The sequence below is a fragment of the Pelodiscus sinensis genome, chromosome 12 (assembly GCF_049634645.1).
Source record: "Pelodiscus sinensis isolate JC-2024 chromosome 12, ASM4963464v1, whole genome shotgun sequence".
Classification (NCBI taxonomy): domain Eukaryota; kingdom Metazoa; phylum Chordata; order Testudines; family Trionychidae; genus Pelodiscus; species Pelodiscus sinensis.
In genome coordinates, this window is record NC_134722.1 from 46,219,827 (window position 1) to 46,238,533 (window position 18,707).

The 18,707-nt window shown below is 47.7% G+C and overlaps 1 protein-coding gene across 10 annotated transcripts in view; it reads right to left on the minus strand.

Annotated features, from left to right (window-relative positions):
* Positions 1-18,707, minus strand: part of LOC102448420 (diacylglycerol O-acyltransferase 1) — a 66,035-nt gene that overhangs the window by 15,170 nt on the left and 32,158 nt on the right. For all 10 annotated transcript variants that reach the window (XR_012906774.1, XM_075940475.1, XM_075940474.1 and 7 more), the window contains 2 exons: positions 6,189-6,301; positions 1,371-1,436 (listed from right to left, as the gene is read on the minus strand). Coding sequence is in view for 9 of the 10 variants with exons in the window: in XM_075940475.1 (XP_075796590.1) it covers positions 1,371-1,436; positions 6,189-6,301 (179 nt within the window). In the remaining variant the exon portion in view is untranslated. The remainder of the gene's footprint in view (positions 1-1,370; positions 1,437-6,188; positions 6,302-18,707) is intronic.

Consider the following 18,707-nt stretch of genomic DNA (forward strand, 5'->3'; position numbering starts at 1 on the left):
CTAAATGTCCTCTAACAACAGCCCAGTAAGCAGTGGCAGTGTTGGTAATGCTCCTAGACAATATTAGTCTCCCGTGGTCAGAAAACTCTCTCATTCAGAACTGGTCAGGTCCTGAGGGTGCTGGACGAGAGAGGTTCAACTTGTACTGAAAATGAGCGGCTGGGTTGAGTTTCAAAAGTGTTGAGCACCTGTAGTTTCCATTGAAATCAGCTAAATCAAAATCTAGCCAATTATTTCCCTGCCTAGTGCTGAGGTTTGACCCCCTTTTTGAAAATCTTGGCAGCAGCTTTTACCTACAAGAGTGGCCCAATGGTTTGCAGTGCTAAGGAGGTCAGGGTGAATGGCACACTAGCAAACCTGCCCTGATTCTCTCCACTGTTGGGGTTAGAAAGCTCATACAGCATTTCACACTGGTTACCCGGCTACTGTGGTGTAGGCAGCACTGGAACACAATGACAAGGAAGACTGTCGGGTAACGTGAATGGAGCAGCGCTGGCTTTGTTGGTGGCAGGAGTCACTGTAGTACAGACCCCAAATAGTTCAGGTTCCCACTGGAATAACAGATAACCATTTATCCTTCCAAAGTTCAAGAGGCTTTTAGGCTGGAGCTCACAGCTCACCTGTTCAGCCTTTGGAACCCGAACCAATTTCAACAGGACTGATGGACAGAGACAGACTATTAGTTTGGGAGGTAGAAGCAGGTAAGAGTCAGTGCTCAGAAGAGACAGGCTGCATGCCGGGGAATCTCAGTGCTAAGAAATCCTCTCCCCACCTGCTATTGCAGTTCAATAGCTCCTGAAGCCAACACTCAAAGGGGAGAGTAAATAGGTAATCTAGATCCACCGTACAGCATCTTCCCTCACCCATTCCTGACCTTGACACACTGGGGTGAAGGAAATTCCCTGATGAGGAGAAGGTTCCTAAACTACACCCCCCACAAACTGCACAGATCGGAACCCCCTGCCATAGCACAGATGGCAGGGTTCGGTCTATGTGGTTGCTGTACTATACCCGAAGATCCCATGATCAGTAGCACAGGCTAGGTTCTTACTGTTACTTTAAAGCATTTTACTTAACAAAACCATTGTATTTCCTCTTCCATCCTGCTATTCCTCCACAACTACCTGGACTTTAAAGCTCACTCTTTCATTATGCCTAAATGTCAAGGCTTAATTGCCTCGCCTCAACGTTAACTTTCAAGCCAGCAGAACTGCTGGTGTGATACAGCAGGCTAATAGAACTGTTCATGGTGATTTAACCCTTCGCAAAGAAAATCAATTATTATTATTATTATTGATTCCCAACAGCAATATTTCATCTCCTAAAAGAAACTGAATCTTCACTGGAAAACACAGAATTCATTTTTGTACCTGTCTAGCCATCTATGGGCTGGGATATTCCATCTGGACCAGAACTGTAGGACGGAGTCTGCATTCCTACGAGAACAGAACAAGTAAGGGGATGTCATTGCATAGCACAGAAGGAACACACAATGTTGTTACACCAAAAATCAAAATGCAGCTCAGTCAATCTGCTAATTACAACTACATTTTCCATGGCACTACTGAAATAACCTTAGGATAAGGGCTTTGGCATTCTCTGTAATGCAAGCCCTGGAGTCAGAATTAAATGCAGCACTTGCTATTTAAAGTAGGAGGGTTTAAAAAAAATCATGTGCACTCTGGTATACTGTACAGTTAACTCCATTTTCTCACACATGTAACTACTCTGCAGTTGATTTGTATGCATATATCCCTCCAGTAGTAAGCCCGCCATTTTTACCAGATCTAGAACTTGGGAGCCAATTATCTCACATTTAATGATGATACATGATGATAAGTTTTGAAACCACGAAGTGCTGTGTGTGGCAGATATGGCAATTTCCTGCAATGTCTTTGAAAGACTTTATTATATTATGTTTATGTGTTCTTATGGGCCGGGATTGTATGTAACCTTTCTGGGGGGGAGATATGACAGATGTGAAACATGGGAGCTCATAAGACAATATTGGAAATGAACTAGACAGGTATGAAAAACCCAATTGTGGGTTTGAAGTACTGAATTTTACCAGAGCCCCATGCTGGATTTTGGGGTGATCTCTGCTAAGATTTCTAGCACGAGTGCAGGTTATTTTATGTTTTAATGTGGTTTCTCTGTAATGCTTTTACCTTAAGAATGAATGTGCTTGCTTAGGGAGCTGAGGGGTAAGTTGAAACTGTGAGTGATACACCAGTCACAGCAAAGCATAGGCACTAGCCTCGTAGAGTGCAACTACACTGCAGGGCTTAACTTGAAATAAGCTACGTAAATTGAGCTACGTCAATTGTGTAGCTTATTTCAAAATCGCTTATTTTGAAATTGGGAGCGTCTACACAGCACTTATTTCGAAATAAAGCCCTCTTGCTCTGACTTCCCTTACTCCTCACCTAATGAGGGTTACCGGAGTCGGAGTAAGGAGTCCTCCAACTTGGCAGTATTTTGACACTATTTCGAAAAAACTGCCTGCTGTGTAGACGCAGACTAAGTCATTTCAGAATAGTGTTGTAGTGTAGACGTACCCTTAGGCAGTCTGGCTTGCTGGATGTCACAGCATAAGCCAGGGAGCTGTGCAGCCTTAAAATGCCTAGTGAGAAGAGAGTGAGATTTGCGTCTGCCCAAGAGAGGTGATGGATAGGGTCTGGAAGCCTGAAGTGTGTGTCCTTGGTGGACCATGGAGAGGAAATATAAATATAGCTGCCTTGACCTGTGACAATGAATTTAATGTTTTAGGTCTTTCATGGACAGTTAAGCAGTTATCAAGTCTTTCCTCTCTACAATTAGGTCTAAAGTATTTGGTATAGAAACACACAGTGAAAAGAGAGCCCTGAAAGCCAGTGGTTTTTTATTTCAGCAAAAATCAATATCTAAAAGATCTGCAGAGATTAGCATGCCTCCGCCAAATATTTTAAAGAATGACTGAAAATGGCAAATCAACATTAAAAAATGAAAGAAAATAAACCCTTCTTCCTGCTGATCTCACACCTTTTATCTCCTACACCTGATCACCACCCCTCCTTTATGGATGTTGTGTGGATGCTGCAGAGCATATCACTCCAAACTTTTCAGTGTTACTCATTTAACAGGCAGACATTCCTACTTTCTTTTACAGCTTTGGCAACCCAAGATAGGTGGAACTGTCAATCCAAATGAAGAGGTACCCATCACTTACTGCACTTCCCATCTCTCACCCACGCTTCTTGCGTGTAACACTCTCATTTGCCTGACAACACGTTTGCCAGCAACAGAAGACTATGCACACAAACTGAACATACCCTGACTACACCCTGTCAACGATCATTTTGTGGGTCTCTTGCATGCTGTATCTATGGAACTAATTTCATTGTAGTTACAAACAATTTATACATGGAGCTTACAATAAGATGACAGTGACGGAGTCTTGTGATACTTGGTGAGTGTCTTAAAACTCCAGCTTCTGGAGTCATGTGAATATGGGATAATTTCTGCTTTTTCTTAAAAATATATTTCTGCAGAGCAAAAATGGCAAATATGAACTCTAAAACACTCAACCACCAGAGGGAAAGTAAAAAGAGCCAAAAGCTTTAGGTTTTTTAATCTAATTTTTGAGCCAAGCTCACAGTTTCTGAAGTGTGATTCATGATGTTTGAAACACTTGGGGTTGGCAATGCTGCAGTTTAATATTTACACTTACAATTTGTTGACCCTGGGTTAATGGAATTTGTAATCTCCTGTGTTTCTGTTATTAGGTAACCAATAGCTGTCAATGGAAGCTGTATGGGTAGAACAGTCTCTGTCTGTGGAGAGCAGAAGACTTAATCTTTGTTCACCCTTCCTGACACTCGGGTATGGGAGAAAGATGTAAGGCTCCTGAACTGCATCTCTGAGCCTCAGAGTAGAGCAGGAATGACATGGCCAAATATTTGACATGGGGGATCCTCACTGACAAAGCAGGCAACCGAGGCTGGATTAACCCACCAATGAGCCCCAGGCACCTGGCATGTGGGTCGCAGCACCACTCAGGTTTGGCATGGTCACCACTCTGTCAGGATGGGGGACAGAGGAGGGAGGCTGGGCAGGCTGAATCTGAATTTGTGACCACATGCTCAGGGAGTTCACTTTGTCCCCCGCCCCATGAATTTAGGCCTGAGGCACATATTTGGTTTGCTTATTCCTTAAACCTGCATAACGGGTCCTGTAGACAGCACCCAGCCTTGCTAGCTGCTCCTTCTTCTGCTGCCAGCTGCCACTGGCAAGCACTGGACCTGATGTCTGACTCAGAGGCTACATCTAGACTGCAAGCCTCTTTCGAAAGAGCGTCTAGACTACAACCAGTACGTTTGAAAAAGCAAGATGCTTTTTCAAAGAGAGCACCCAGGCAGTCTGGGATGCTCTCTTTCGAAAAAGCATGGTTTGCATTACATAGCGCCTTTTTTCGAAAAAGCACTTTCAAAAAAAGGCATTCTTCCTCGTAAAACGAGGTTTTTCGTGGTCAAAAAAACTGCCACATTCTTTCGATTTACTTTCGAAAGAATGCAGCAGCAGTCTAAACACAGGGGAAGTTGTTTTGAAAAAGGCCACATTTTTGAAAAAGCCCTATAGTCTAGACACACCCAGAGACAGTCAGGGTATGCCACTCAAAGACTCTCAGAAGATTAGGACTGGAAGAGACCTCGGGAGATCGAGTGCAACCCCCTGCTAAAAGCAGGATCAATCCCAACGCAATCATCCCAGCCAGGGCTTTGTCAAGCTGGGACTTAAACACCTCTAAGGGTAGAGAGTCCATCAGTTCTCTAGGGAACCCATCCCAGTGTTTCGCCACCTACCTAGTGAAATAGCTTTTCCTAATATCCAACCTAGACCTCCCCCACTGCAACTTGAGACCATTGCTCCTCATTCTGTCGTCTGCCACCACTGAGAACAGCCTCTCTGGAACCCCCCTTCAGGGATTTGAAGGCTGCTGTCAAATCCCTCCTCGCTCTTCTCTTCTGCAGACTAAATAAGCCCAAATCCCTCAGCCTCCCCTCATAAGTCATGTGCTCCAGCTCCCTGGTCATTTTCATAGCCCTCCATTGGACTCTCCAATTTGTCCACATCCTTTCCGTTGGGAACTGGACACAGTACTCGAGAGGTGGCCTCGCCAGTGCCTAACAGAGGGGCACAATCACGTCCCTCTATCTGCTGGCAATGTTCTTACTAATGCAGCCCAATATGCCATTAAGCCTTCTTGGCAACAAGGGTACACAACTGACTCACATCCAGTTTCTTGTCCCCTGTAGCCCCCAGGTCCTTTTCTGCAGAACTGCCACTTAGCCAGTCGGTCCCCAGCCTATACCAGTGCATGGAATTCTCCTATCAAGACTCTGCACTTGTCCTTGTTGAACTTAATCAGAATTATTTTAGCCTAATTCTCCAATTTGTCTAGTCACTCTGGATTCTATCCCTACTCTCCCGCCTATCTACCCCTCCCCCTTAGTGTCATCTTCAAACTTGCTGAAAGCGTAATCCATCCCATCACCCAGAGCATTAATGAAGATGTTGAACAAAACCAGTCCCAGAATTGTCCCTTAGTGCATACTGTTTGATACTGGCTGAAAACTAGACATCAAGCTGTTACTTACTAACCATTGAGCCCAATGATCTATTCAGCTTTCTATGCAGCTGCTGGCTTGTTTTCTGCTTCCACAAGGAATTAGTCAAAATATGGTAACACCTAGATTTGTGCACCTTGCTTAAAAAGATCCAAAGATTATTTCTCCAGAGGCAGTGGTAAAAGTTAAAGTCTATTTGTAAAGATAATGAGGCAAATTCTTGGCCCATCACTTACAAGCATGCAAGGTGTAGTGTAAATCACTGTCAATCTACTTACCATTTAACACCCTTTTTTCATTGTGTAAATGATTGCATAAGGTGCAGGGCAATAGGGAATCTACACTTTTATTTTAAATTCCTTACCTTGTTTTTCCCAGCTCCATAACAACGCTAATTGACTAGCAGTTATAGAATGCCACTCAGTCATGCTAGATACTTGTAGAACCTTTGCCAGCCAATTTCCCGTTTTGAAATACTAATTTGACAGCTCCTCCCACCCCACCCCCCTTGACATTAAGCATGCCACGTAGCAGTCTGATTTAACAGCAATCTGTTTGGATAAGAGGTGAAAGAAATCTTACCACCAGTCTAGATAAAATTGCCGGTCACCAAATCGGAGCAGTTCCGCAAGGCAGTTGAGGCAGGAGTGAAAATACCAATAAAAAAAGATCAGCCAGATGAAATGATTGGGCACCTGTGTGGGAAACATAATAAAACAATATTTCCCTCCCACATGTTGTCATGTCTTCAGCACAGGTTGAATATAGTAAGGTATAAACTGGCCCTTACTACAGCCAACTGCTCTCATAAAAAGATTTACCTGCTCCTGGATTTAAAGTATCCAGTTACAAGTGATGCAAATGGAGAAAGGCTTTTAAATATGATTTTAAGATAAAGATACATGAACAGGATTCAAATATAAATAAAGTTCACAGTTTAATGCAAGACAGGATTTCTATAGGAAATTAAGACATTATATGGGCCTATAGTTTGTAATGTGGTAATTTTGGAATTGAACCTAGTGAATACTGAGAGAATAACTGGATGGAATCAGGCAGAGGATAGACAAATTTTTCCAGGCAGCTGTGCCAATGTTCCTCCGTCCTCTTGTCCAGATCTGAACTGAATTGTGCCCTGAGGAGATGGCACAATATATAGTTTACTTAGATTTTCAGAAAGCATTTGACAAGGTCCCTCATCAAAGGCTCTTAAGCAAAGTAAGCTGTCATGGGATCAGAGGGAAGAGCCTCTCATGGACTGGTAACTGGTTAAAAGATAGGAAACAAAGAATAGGAATAAAAGAACGGTTACTTACCTCATAACTGCGATTCTTTGAGGTGTGCTGCTCATGTCCATTCCAATATAGGTGTGTGCACGCAGTGTGCACGCCCCATCGGAAGCTTTTCCCTCAGCAGTACCCTTAGGGCCAGCAGGGAGCCCCCTGGAATGGCACCGGTATATCGGCCCATATATACCGCTGCTGGCTCCCTCACCCACTCTGTTCCTTCTTACCAGAATACTCCGGAGAGGGCAGCGGGTAGGGATTTGGAATGGACATGAGCAACACGTCTCGAAGAATCACAGTTACGAGGTAAGTAACCGTTCTTTCTTCTTCGAGTGATTGCTCATGTGCATTCCAATATAGGTGACTCCAAAGCAGAACCTATGGAGGAGGACCGGATGTTGAAGCCACAGAGGAGTGGAGGACCACGCTGCCCAGGGCAGCATCTTCCCTGGCTTGATGCATTAGTGCATAGTGATTGGCAAAGGTACAGACAGAGGATCATGTAGTGGCTCTGCAGATGTCCAAGATGGGAACCTGCACCATGAAAGCGGGGGAGGCTGCCATGGCTCTCGTGGAGTGTGTTCTAAGGGGTGCAGCCAGTACCCCCGCCAGGGCATAGCACTCCTTGATGCAAGCGGTTATCCAGGAGAAGATCCACTGGGAGGACACAGGATGGCCCTTCACCCATTCCACGATGGCCACAAAGAGTTGCGGTGACTTCCTGAATGGTTTTGTCCTGTCTAAGTAAAAGGCTAATGCTCTACGCACATCCAAAGTGTGTAAAGCCTGTTCTTTCCCAGACGCATGTGGCTTGGGGTAAAAGACTGGCAGGAAAATATCCTGGGAGGTGTGGAAAGAGGACACTGCCTTGGGCAGAAAAGCTGGGTCGGGGCGGAGCCTAACCTTGTCTTTGAAAAACACCGTGTGGGGGGGATCCGAGGTAAGCGCCCTGAGTTTGGATACTCTCCTGGCTGTTGTGAGTGCCACCAGAAGAGACACCTTATAAGACAGGTATAGAAGAGAACACGTCACTAATGGTTCGAACGGGGGTCCCAAGAGTTTGGAAAGGACCAGATTTAGGCCCCACTGGGGGGCAGGCTGGTGGATGTGCGGGTAGACACTAACCATCCCTTTCAGAAACCTGTTGACCACTGGGTTAGCAAACAGGGTTTTCCCCTTTTCATAGAATCATAGAATCATAGGACTGGAAGGGACCTCGAGAGGTCATCGAGTCCAGCCCCCCGCCCTCAAGGCAGGACCAAGCTCCACCTACACCATCCCAGACAGATGTCTATCTAACCTGTTCTTAAATATCTCCAGAGAGGGAGATTCCACCACCTCCCTTGGCAATTTATTCCAATATTTGACCACCCTGACAGTTAGGAATTTTTTCCTAATGTCCAATCTAAACCTCCCCTGCTGCACTCCTTGTCCTGTCCTCAGAAACCAAGAGGAACCAATTTTCTCCTTCCTCCTTGTGACACCCTTTTAGATATTTGAAAACCGCTATCATGTCCCCCCTTAATCTTCTTTTTTCCAAACTAAACAAGCCCAGTTCATGAAGCCTGGCTTCATAGGTCATGTTCTCTAGACCTTTAATCATTCTTGTTGCTCTTCTCTGTACCCTTTCCAATTTCTCCACATCTTTCTTGAAATGTGGCGCCCAGAACTGGACACAGTACTCCAGCTGAGGCCTAACTAGTGCAGAGTAGAGAGGCAGAATGACTTCACGAGTTTTGCTTACAACACACCTGTTGATACAACCTAGAATCATATTTGCTTTTTTGGCAACAGCATCACACTGTTGACTCATATTCAACTTGTGGTCCACTATGACCCCTAGATCCCTTTCTGCCATGCTCCTTCCTAGACAGTCGCTTCCCATCTTGTATGTATGGAACTGATTGTTCCTTCCTAAGTGGAGCACTTTGCATTTCTCTTTATTAAACCTCATCCTGTTTACCTCTGACCATTTCTCTAACTTGCTAAGGTCATTTTGAATTATGTCCCTATCCTCCAAAGAAGTCGCAACCCCACCCAGTTTGGTATCATCCGCAAACTTAATAAGCGTACTCTCTATCCCAATATCTACATCATTGATGAAGATATTGAACAGTACGGGTCCCAAAACAGACCCTTGAGGAACTCCACTTGTTATCCCTTTCCAGCAGGATTTAGAACCGTTAACAACAACTCTCTGACTACGGTTATCCAGCCAATTATGCACCCACCTTATCGTGGCCCTATCTAAGTTATATTTGCCTAGTTTATCAATAAGAATATCATGAGAAACCGTATCAAATGCCTTACTAAAGTCTAGGTATATGACATCCACCGCTTCTCCCTTATCCACAAGGCTCGTTATCTTATCAAAGAAAGCTATCAGATTAGTTTGGCATGACTTGTTCTTCACAAACCCATGCTGGCTATTCCCTATCACTTTATTACCTTCCAAGTGTTTGCATAGGATTTCCTTAATTACCTGCTCCATTATCTTCCCTGGGACAGACGTTAAACTGACCGGTCTATAGTTTCCTGGGTTGTTCTTATTCCCCTTTTTATAGATGGGCACAATATTTGCCCTTTTCCAGTCTTCTGGAATCTCCCCTGTCTGCCATGATTTTTCAAAGATCATAGCTAAAGGCTCAGATACCTCCTCTATCAGCTCCTTGAGTATCCTGGGATGCATTTCATCAGGACCTGGTGACTTGCTGACATCTAACTTTCCTAAGTGACTTTTAACTTGTTCTTTGTGAATCCTATCTTCTAAACCTACCCTCTCTCTGCTTGTATTCACTACGTTAGGCACACCTCCAGACTTCTCGGTGAAGACCGAAACAAAGAAGTCATTGAGCATCTCCGCCATTTCCAAGTTTCCTGTTACTGCTTCTCCCTCCTCACTAAGCAGTGGGCCTACCCTGTCCTTGGTCTTCCTCTTGCTTTTAATGTATTTATAAAAAGTCTTTTTGTTTCCCTTTATGCCTGTAGCTAGTTTGATCTCATTTTGTGCCTTTGCCTTTCTAATCTTGCCCCTGCATTCCCGTGTTGCTTGCCTATATTCATCCTTTGTTAGTTGTCCTAGTTTCCATTTTTTATATGACTCCTTTTTTATTTTGAGATCGTGCAAGATCTCCTTGTTAAGCCAAGCTGGTCTTTTGCCATATTTTCTATCTTTCCTACACAGCGGAATTGTTTGCTTTTGGGCCCTTAACAACGTCCCTTTGAAATACTTCCAACTCTCCTCAGTTGTTTTTCCCTTCAGTCTTGCTTCCCATGGGACCTTACCTACAAGTTCTCTGAGCTTATCAAAATCTGCCTTCCTGAAATCCATTACCTCAATTGTGCTGGTCTCCCTTCTACCTTTCCTTAAGATCATGAACTCTATTATTTCGTGATCACTGTCCCCTATACTGTCTTCCACTTTCAAGTTCTCAACTAGTTCCTCCCTATTTGTTAAAACCAAATCCAGAACAGCTTCTCCTCTGGTAGCTTTTTCAACCTTCTGAAACAGAAAGTTGTCTCCAATGCAGTCCAGAAACTTATTGGATAGCCTGTGCCTCGCTGTGTTAGTTTCCCAACAAATGTCTGGATAGTTGAAGTCCCCCATCACCACCAAATCTTGGGCTTTGGATAGTTTTGTTAATTGTTTAAAAAAGGCTTCATCCACCTCTTCCACCTGGCTAGGTGGCCTGTAGTAGACTCCTAGCATGATATCACCCTCGTTTTTTACCCCTTTTAGCTTAACCCAGAGACTCTCTACACAGCTATCTCCTACATTCAGCTCCACTTCAGTCCAAGTGTGTACATTTTTAATATACAAGGCAACCCCTCCTCCCTTTTTTCCCTGTCTGTCCTTCCTGAGCAAGCCGTACCCTTCCATACCAACATTCCAATCATGCGTCCCATCCCACCAGGTTTCTGTAATACCAATGATATCATAGTTGTATTTATTAGTTAGCAATTCCAGTTCTTCCTGCTTATTACCCATACTTCTCGCATTTGTATATAGGCATCTAAGATACTGATTTGATCTTGCCTCCCTGTTGTGCCCTGACCCTCCTTTCTCCTTGCCATTATAGGCCGTAGTCCCCCCCATTTCCAACCCATCTCCCAGTCCCGCACATGCAGCACTTACCTGTGGGCTTTGCTCACCTGCCCCCAACAAACCTAGTTTAAAGCCCTCCTCACAAGGTTAGCCAGTCTGTGTCCAGCTGGTGGAAGGCCAAAATGGCCGCCAAGTGAACCTTTACAGAGGAGGAAGAGAGGTCCTGGATCCTGAGATCCAACAGATAATCCAGGGTCAGAGGGGGTGCACCCAAGGTGGGCCCGTGTCCGACGTGTCTGTGACCAGGCGGATGAATAGCACTGGTCTGGAGAATGGGACTCCTGCACAGACCTCTGCCTGGTGGGTCCACCAGTCCAGCACAAGGAGGACAGGACCGGGAACCATCAGCACTCTGTCCCATGAGTGAGCGGACGGGCTGTGGACTCGCGACAACCACATCTCTAACAGGCGCATGCGCAGTCCAGTGTGCTGCACTACATAAGTGCAGGCAGCCATGAGGCCCAAGAGACACATGCAGGCCCGGGAGGTGGTGACTGGAATATTCTGGAGCACCCTGACTGCCGTCTGTATTGTGAGGAACCGAGAGCTGGGTAGAGAGGCCCTCGCTGACAGAAAGTCCAGGATGGCACCCACAAACTATTATCGGGGTAGAAGTTAGGGTTGATTTGTCCAGATTTAGCAGGAGGCCTAAGCTGTTGAAGAGTGTGCAGACTATGGTGATGTGGTCTTTCACCTGAGTCTCTGAGTTCTCCCTCAGGAGCCAGTCGTCTAGGTAGGGGAACACCTGGACGCCCCTTTTCCTAAGTGCCGCGGCCACCACCACCATGCATTTGGTGAAGACCCGAGGGGCTGTGGAAATACCAAAGGGGAAGGCCATGAATTGGTAGTGGTCTGGGCCCAGAGTAAATCGGAGGAACCTGCGGTGGTGGGGGGGGGGGGGGCGATTGAAATGTGGAAGTAAGCATCTTTCAAGTTGAGGGCAGAGTACCAGCCTCCAGGGGCTAACGAGGGAATTAGAGACGCCAGAGTCACCATTTTGAATTTTGATTTGAATCATAGATCACAGAGTACTAGGACTGGAAGGGACCTCGAGAGGTCATCGAGTTCAGTCCCCTGCCCTCTCTCGGGGCCGATGCTCCCTCCCGCAGTATACCTGGCAGAGCAGCTAGTGCACTTCCAGAATCGCTGGAAGTGGCGCTAAGCTGCGGGACTTCTGTCCATCCCTGGGAAGCCGACACTACCTCCATTTTCACTTGAGATAGGTAGTGGGGCTTCTCGGGGGTGGGAGGGAAACGGGGGCGGGGTGGACAGGATGCCTCGCAATCGACCGGTCGAGGCCTCACGATCGACCAGTCGATCGCAATCAACCTGTTGGTGACCACAGCTCTAGAGGGAGTGTCAGCGTGCAGGATGTCGACGGTACGGTCCGAGTCATCGGAAACCTTCTCCGCTTGTACTCCCAAACTTTGGGCCATGCGGCAGAGTAGGTCCTGATGGGCCCTAGCGTCCATGGAGGGCATGGACAGAGCGGAGTCGACTAGCTCCTTGTCCAGGGAGGAAAACGATGACCCCTTCTGCTCTTCATCCACAGGGGCATCCGTGAGTCCTGGATTATCCAAAGTGGCCATAGACGAAGAGGGGGGAGGTTGGCTCACCAAAGCCATGCTCCCCCCGGTCCTGGGGACGACTGGCCTGGAGGTAACAAGTGGCCCGAGATAGGGGACCTGACCAGAGGTGTCATCGACGGAGGAACTTGTCGGCCTGAAGAGACAGAAGCCGGTCTGGGAGGATCCATGCCCTGGCTTTGGTGGTATGTCCAGGGGGTCCAGAAGGGCCACTGTACCAGAGGCTGAGGGGGCCACATTTGCTGTACCACGGGCACGGGGACCAGTTGAGCACACTGTTGTTGGTACGGGTGCGGAGGACTACGATGCCGGGAGCGGCGCCACGAGCGAGACCTGGAGCCCCTTGAGGACCAGACGGATTCTGCCTTGGAGTCAGACGAGTACTCTGAGGTGGACCACAGCAGTGTGGATGCGGATGCCGACGAGGCTGCAATGCGCCAGGACATGGACTCTGGCTTGCTGTGGTGCCAAGGTGGTGGAGGAGGCATGGCTGCGCCAGAGTCCCACATGGAGGTAGGTGCCAGTGGGCCCTGAATCAGCAGCGGTGCCGGGCGATGATGCTGCACCCAGTCTGGTGCCACGTCCTGGGGGTACTGGTGCCTCGATGGCCAGTGCCGCATATGGTGCCATAGGGATTGAGCAATGTTGTCTGCCCTTGTGCACCAGGTCTTTGGGCACCCTGGAAGGGGAGCAGTGCCAAGGGTCCGTGTGCTGCCTGGAGGGTGCCGGAGTGGGAGGAGGAGAGGGGATGACTCAATGAGGACCCTCACTGCCTCTAAGGCCTCTGGTGTGGATGGGTCTGGAAAGACCTCTGAAGGGCTAACGTCGCTTTGCTGGGAGGAGTGCCCACCCGACCTAGAAGGCCCAGGCTCCAGTCTTGTCGGCGCCACGTGCCCCACTGTAGGGCACACAGAGGGCGTGTGCCTAGGTGGGGACTGACCCCCGTCAGGCTGCCTCTTCTTCTGCAGTGCCGGCGATTGGGAGCAGTGCCGGAGAGGTGCGGTGCGCAAAGCCATCGTGCACTGAGGCTGGTGCGCTGTGAGAGGCTGGTGCCAAGTCTGGTGCCGGTGCCAGCCAAAATGCCGCCTCCATTAGGAGGAACTTAAGGCGCGACTCACGTTCACGCTTAGTCCTGGGCTTCAATGCCTTGCAAATTTTACAGAGTTCTGTAAGGTGTGTTTCTCCCAGACACTTTAAGCACGAGGAGTGTGGATCTCCACACGGCATAGGCCTATTGCACTTTTTCAAGGGCTTAAAGTCTTGCGGGCTGGGCATGCAATCAAAGAGAAAACAGCGAAAAGTCTGTAACTTAATTTGCAGGTACTTAGCTGAAGATTAACTAAAAGAAAGAGAAGAACATGTCCCGGCAGTAAGGAGGAACTGAGTGGGTGAGGAGACCAACAGGAGTATATATGGGCCAATATACCAGCGCCAGTCCAGGGGGCTCCCCTGCTGGCCCTAAGGGTACTGCTGAGGGAAAAGCTTCTGACGGCGCATGCACGCTGCGCACACACCGATATTGGAATGGACATGAGCAATCACTTGAAGAAGAACTATCAGTTTTCAGAATGGGGAGGGGTAAATAGCGGTGTCCCTCAGAGATCTGCTCTGGGACCAGTCCTATTCAGCATATTCATAAATGATATCTGGACAAAGGGGTAAACAGTGGATGTGACAAAATTTGCAGATTAACACAAAAGTACTCAAGATAGTTAACTCTCAGGCAGACTGCGAATCAATACAAAAGAATCTCTCAGAACTGAGTGGGCAACAAATGGCAGATGAAATGTAATGTTGATAAATGCAAAGTAATGCACACTGAAAAACATAATCAAAACTACACACAGAAGATTATTCATATACATATAAATTTGCTGTTACCACCTCAAGAAAGAGTCATGGTGGATAGTTCTCTGAAAATATCCACTCAATATGCAGCAGCAGTCAAAAAACAAACAGAATGTTGGGAATCATTAAGAAAGGGATAGAGATTAAGTCAGAAAATATCATACTGCCTCTATATAAACTCATGGTACACTCACATCTTGAATACTGCGCTCAGATGTCATTCCCCCATCTCAAAAAAGATATACAGGCAGTCCCCGAGTTACGCGGATCCGACTTATGTCGGATCCGCAGTTACGAACGGGGCCCTTCCTCTCCCTGGTCTACAGCAGACCAGGGAGAGGAAGCAAAGCGGCGGAACACGCGGGCAGCGGACAGGGCTGTCCGCTGCCCACGCGCTCCGCGGCTTGGCTCTGCTTTGCCCCCCCCCCGTCCTCCAGGTCTGCAGACCAGGGGGGGCAAAGCAGAGCAAAGCAGAGCAAAGCAGAGCCAAGCCTCGGAGCGCGCGGTCAGCTGACAGCTCAAACGCGTCTGGGCTGTCCGCTGGCCGCGTGCTCCGCGGCTTGGCTCTGCTTTGCCCGCCCCCGTTCCCCTGGTCTGCAGACCAGGGGGACGGGGGGCAAAGCAGAGCAAAGCCACAGAGCCCGAGGGCAGCAGGACAGCCACGGCGTGTCTGGGCTGTCCCGCTGCCCCCGTGCTCCGCGGCTTTGCTCCGGACACCTGTGGTACAGCAGCTCTGGGCGCTACTGGACCAACCGGGCAGCACCCCAGCTGCTCTGCCCCAGGCGTCCTGATTCAGCCACTGCTGGTCAGTTTCAGCAGCGGCTGAATCAGGACACCTGGGGCAGAGCAGCTTGGGTGCTGCTGGGTTGGTCCAGTAGCGCCGAGGAGCGGCGGCGCTACTGGACCAACCCAGCAGCACCCCAGTTGCTCTGCCCCAGGCGTCCCCAAGTCAGCCGCTGCTCAAACTGACCAGTGGCTGACTACAGGAAGCCCCTGCCCCGGGCTTCCTGGAATCAGCTGCTGATCAGTTTCAGCAGCAGCTGACTTGGGGATGCCTGGGGTTCTTAAGTTGAATCTGTATGTAAGTCAGAACTGGCGTCCAGATTCAGCCGCTGTTGAAACTGATCAGTTTCAGCAGCGGCTGAATCTGGACGCCAGTTCCGACTTACATACAGATTCAACTTAAGAACAAACCTACAGTCCCTATCTTGTACGTAACCCGGGGACTGCCTGTACTGGAATTGGAAAAGCTTCATAAAAGGGCAACAAAAATGATTAGAGGTATGGAACGGCTTCTGGATGAGGAGAGATTAATGACACTGACTTTTCAGCTTAGAAAGGAGCCTAAAGGGGGATATGATTGAAGTCTATAAAATCATGACTGCCCCACACTGGAAAACAAGGTGTTAAAGCTGCCCTTGGAGAGGGCAGTGGCAGAAGCCAATCAGAGGGAGGCTGAAGGCAGCCAATCAGGGTCAGGCTGGGCCCTATAAGAAGGACTGCTGGGCAAAGAGAGCTTAGTCTCTCCTTGGGGCAAATGGACTGACTGCCTAAAAGGGGCTGGTGCCACAGACAGAGCAGTGGTGGGAGAGGTCAGGGAGTCAGCATGGCCCTAGTCTGACCAATGAGCAGGCTCAGGCCCTGACAAAAGGGCCTAGGGGGTACTAGAGCTAGATAAGGGAAAGCAGGCAAGAAAAAGGCAGCAAAGTCCACCCCCAGCCGATGATTAGAGTGGCCAATTCAGAGGCGCTGCAGCCTAGGGAAGGATGCGGGTCCTGGCATGGTAGAAGCCAAAGAGGAAGGTAATCGCAGGCGAGACACTGCCGTAGGAGGGCACTCCAGTGCTGGAATGAACTAAATCCCAGGACGTCCAGCAGGAAGCATCATGGCAGTGAGTGGGACCATATTACAGTGCTCCTGTTGGCACAGCTAATGTCCTCCTGGAAGGTGGTGTTTCTACACCAGCATAAAAATCCCTTTTGTCAGCGTACACGGCAGTCACACTGGGGGCTTGCTGGTATGCATTTTGCTGTAGACAGAAAGGGAAATTAGCCATACCAGAATACGTATACTATTCTACAGTATACCTCTCTACAGCTATACTTGCAGCTACACAAAGGGTTTGACCAGAAAAATATATTTCAGTTTAAAACAAAATTACATCCCATACAAAATAATGATCCTGGTACAAAATCAGAGTGGAGACCAGGCCTTACATTTCCATTGTCCTCTTCATATTGAGGGATCCCACAGTGCTTTAAAAGCTACAGAATGATACTGACAGCCAATTCCACTGGCGTGCTGGCTCTTAGGCAGAACGGCAGATGACGGAGATGCAGCGTTCTGCATAAGGGTGGTGGGAGAGGATCTTTAGGCCAAGGACACAGGGACAAATCACTAGACTTTCCAAAAGTGACTTGAGATCTTTCAACTCCATTCAGGAGGGACAAAATCTTGGCTTCCGAGGTTTCACTGAAAGAGCTGCACATGGGAAACTGCATAAAACTCAATGGCTGCGTCTACACTGGCATGATTTTGCGGAAATAATTTAACGGAAAAGTTTTTCCGTTAAAAGTATTTCCGCGAAAGAGCGTCTAGATTGGAACGGATGCTTTTATGCAAAAGCATCTGTGCCCAGTATAGACGTGCTTTTGCACAAGAAAGCTCCGATGGCCATTTTAGCCATCAGGCTTTCTTGCGCAAAAAATTAAGGTGCCTGTCTACACTGGCCCTCCTGCGCAAGCAGGGTTATCCCTGAGCGTGAGTGTCCAAGTATTTGTGCAAAAAGCACTGAATTCTTACATTAGAACGTCAGTGCTCTTGCGCAAATTCAAGCGGCCAGTATAGACAGCTAGCAAGTTTTTGCGCAAAATCTTGCCAGTCTAGACGCACCCAATGTGTCCATGGTACAGTGAAAGAGTAAAGAGTGGCACTGGATATTTTGGGCTTCAAACCTCAAGATTTCAGGGACTCAAGCTACTTAGGTCACCAAGCCATCCTTGCTGACACACATATAAGCTGAAGTTGAATTTGTCTGGTTTTTGTCCTGTTTGTCTCCTAGGAATTCAGAAAGGAGCTTTGCAATTTTCTGCTTCCCATGGTTCCCTTTGGCTGTAAATGGTGAACTGGAGCCAATGGGAGCCGCAAGGCTCTGAGGCTATGTACCCTTTGGGTAAACAAACCAGCGGGCCCGCTAGCAGCTTTCCCCATGGCCCACTGTGAGGAACACTGAAGTAGAGGATACTACCTAATAGTTTTTCTGTTCTCAGTTTAGTTCAAGATGAGATATAATCCAATGGAACAGGATGGCAGTTTAAGATCATGAGAAAACAACAATGCTACTTGGAAAAGTGATCATGTCAAAGTGGATTTACTCAAACAGAGCTGTTTTGTGACCCTGATTTTGTGCTTACTTTCATGCATGTAACTGTCATGCATGCTACTTTCATTTCAGTGACTGTACTAAAACGAGTGGAGTTTGCTGGTGCAAAGCCAAGGAAGGGGAGAGGTGAATTAACTACCTCGCATACATCATAACAGCTGACTTCAGGGACACAGCTCTGCAGAAGCAACCCAGCTAAAAGTGAACCAGAGTCTGATCCTTCTCCTGCAACATCAGTTCAACTGGACACACTAAGTATGCCAGTCTCCAAGACGTACAGGCTGCCATAAGCACTAAATCCATTGGAAGCTACTACAAAGATGTTGATACCAATACATTGGCATAGAAACCAACTGCACTCAGTGCTATGAAGGCAGAGCACACAGCTCCTGGAGAAAGGACCTTTTCATCACAGTCAAACAACCTCTCCTGGTATGAATGGATCCAAAGGGAATGGAGACTAGGCCTCCTTGCCCAGAAGCATGGGGACTGCTGGCAGCCCTCAGAAGAGAACAGAAGACAGCTCTGAATGGGCACAGAGTAAAACAGGGGAAAGCAGAAGAAGGTTTAGGGCTCCCCCCAGAGTGTGGAGGTCTTTCCCACACCTTAGTGAGGAAGGTAACTGATGGAGGAAAAGCTATAACTGACAGCCGGCATCCCGCAGCTAACCATGCAACTGATAGAAGTGTTGTCTGTTGCACAGTTAATATTTTTACATATATTTTTACATCCCTAAACTTAACACTAGGGTTTTCGCTCCAGGTCACTATAGGATATTTTATCCCCTCCTCCCAGATGAGAACCTACCAGCACCAATTCATGCAGGTCACCTCCAGGGCAGATGACTGTAATTCATGGTACAGTATCTGAAACAGAATCTGCCCTCCTTCTGCA